Here is a 1,095-nt window from a genome sequence, read left to right as displayed (position 1 = left end):
ACTGTGTGTCCAGCAGAGCTGCCCAGGTCAGTTTGCACCCAGCCAGGGTGGAGAGCCAGACAGAGGATACCGTGCTCCTTGTATGCCAGGGACTGGCACTTGCTCAGCATGTTCAGAGCAGCCTGTGGGGAGACAGGGCAGGGATGGTGGTGGGAGGGGAGGGGGGGCTGCAAGGAGACCTGCAGCTGTGGCAGGGCAGGGGAAGTAAATCTGTCCCCAGCACGGTGTGACAGTACCTTGCTGCAGCGGTACGAGGTAACTTGCATCTCCTCCCAAGCATAAAGAGAACCAATGGAGCCAGCAATGCTGGATATGTTGATGATGGCTGCCTTGCTGCAGCTCAGCCCTGAGCCCGGGCTCCCCTGGGCAGCCTTCTTCAGCAAGGGCAGGAATGCCTGCGAGGAGGAAGAGGAGACAGGGGAGACATGGATGTGGCCCAGGGGAGAGGACCAGCTCCTTCCACAGTGGGCAGCACTGGCACCAGCATCAGAACATTCTCCCTTCTCTCCCCACTGCCCCAGCCTGCCAGGCTCCAGCTCCTGAGCTCCAGCCCATGGCTCCACAAGCTTCTCATCAACTGAGAGCCCATCAGGCTCCAGAGTGGAAGCAGGACCCCCCTCCCACCAGCCCTTCACGCTCTCCCAGGACAGCCCAGCTTGGGTGAGGGTCTCACCTGGCCCATCAGCAGAGGCCCAACTGCGTTGGTGGTGTAAATCTCGGTCATGTCTTCCAGTGTCTCGTTTTCAAGCAAGGTTATCTTGACAATTCCAGCATTGTTGATGAGGATGTTCAGTCCTGAGTCCCCCAGGTGCTCCCCAACTTTGGCTGCAGCTGCCTTGATGCTGGCAGGGTTGGCAACTTCTGCAGAGCCGACATAGGGAAGGTCATTGTCCCTGTGGTGACTTGGAGCCCCCTGTGTCCCCCCAGGAATGTGCCCCCCACAGCTCCCTCCCATGTAGGGTTCCCAGGGCTGTGATGAGTGCCCAGGCATTTGCCAGAGGAACTGGGGCAAGAGGGAACCTACCGAGAGGGATAATGACCAGGTTGCGATGTTTGGAGGCCAAATTCTGTAACTCCTGCAAGAGAGGTCACAAC

At 59.0% G+C, this 1,095-nt stretch overlaps 1 protein-coding gene across 1 annotated transcript; it reads right to left on the bottom strand.

Moving 5' to 3' along the window:
• Positions 1–5: 5 nt before the first annotated feature.
• Positions 6–1,085, bottom strand: LOC113942693 (C-factor-like; the record flags this gene model as incomplete). Its single annotated transcript, XM_027633771.1, has 4 exons — positions 6–122; positions 237–395; positions 674–861; positions 1,025–1,085. Coding segments are annotated over 4 exons (525 nt in total), but the record flags the coding sequence as incomplete, so codon positions are not given.
• Positions 1,086–1,095: the final 10 nt, after the last annotated feature.

This window comes from Corapipo altera, unplaced genomic scaffold (assembly GCF_003945725.1).
Source record: "Corapipo altera isolate COAL_440 unplaced genomic scaffold, ASM394572v1 48070, whole genome shotgun sequence".
Taxonomy (NCBI): domain Eukaryota; kingdom Metazoa; phylum Chordata; class Aves; order Passeriformes; family Pipridae; genus Corapipo; species Corapipo altera.
Note: the sequence above shows the minus strand (reverse complement) of the source record. Positions and strands in the feature narration are given on the sequence as shown.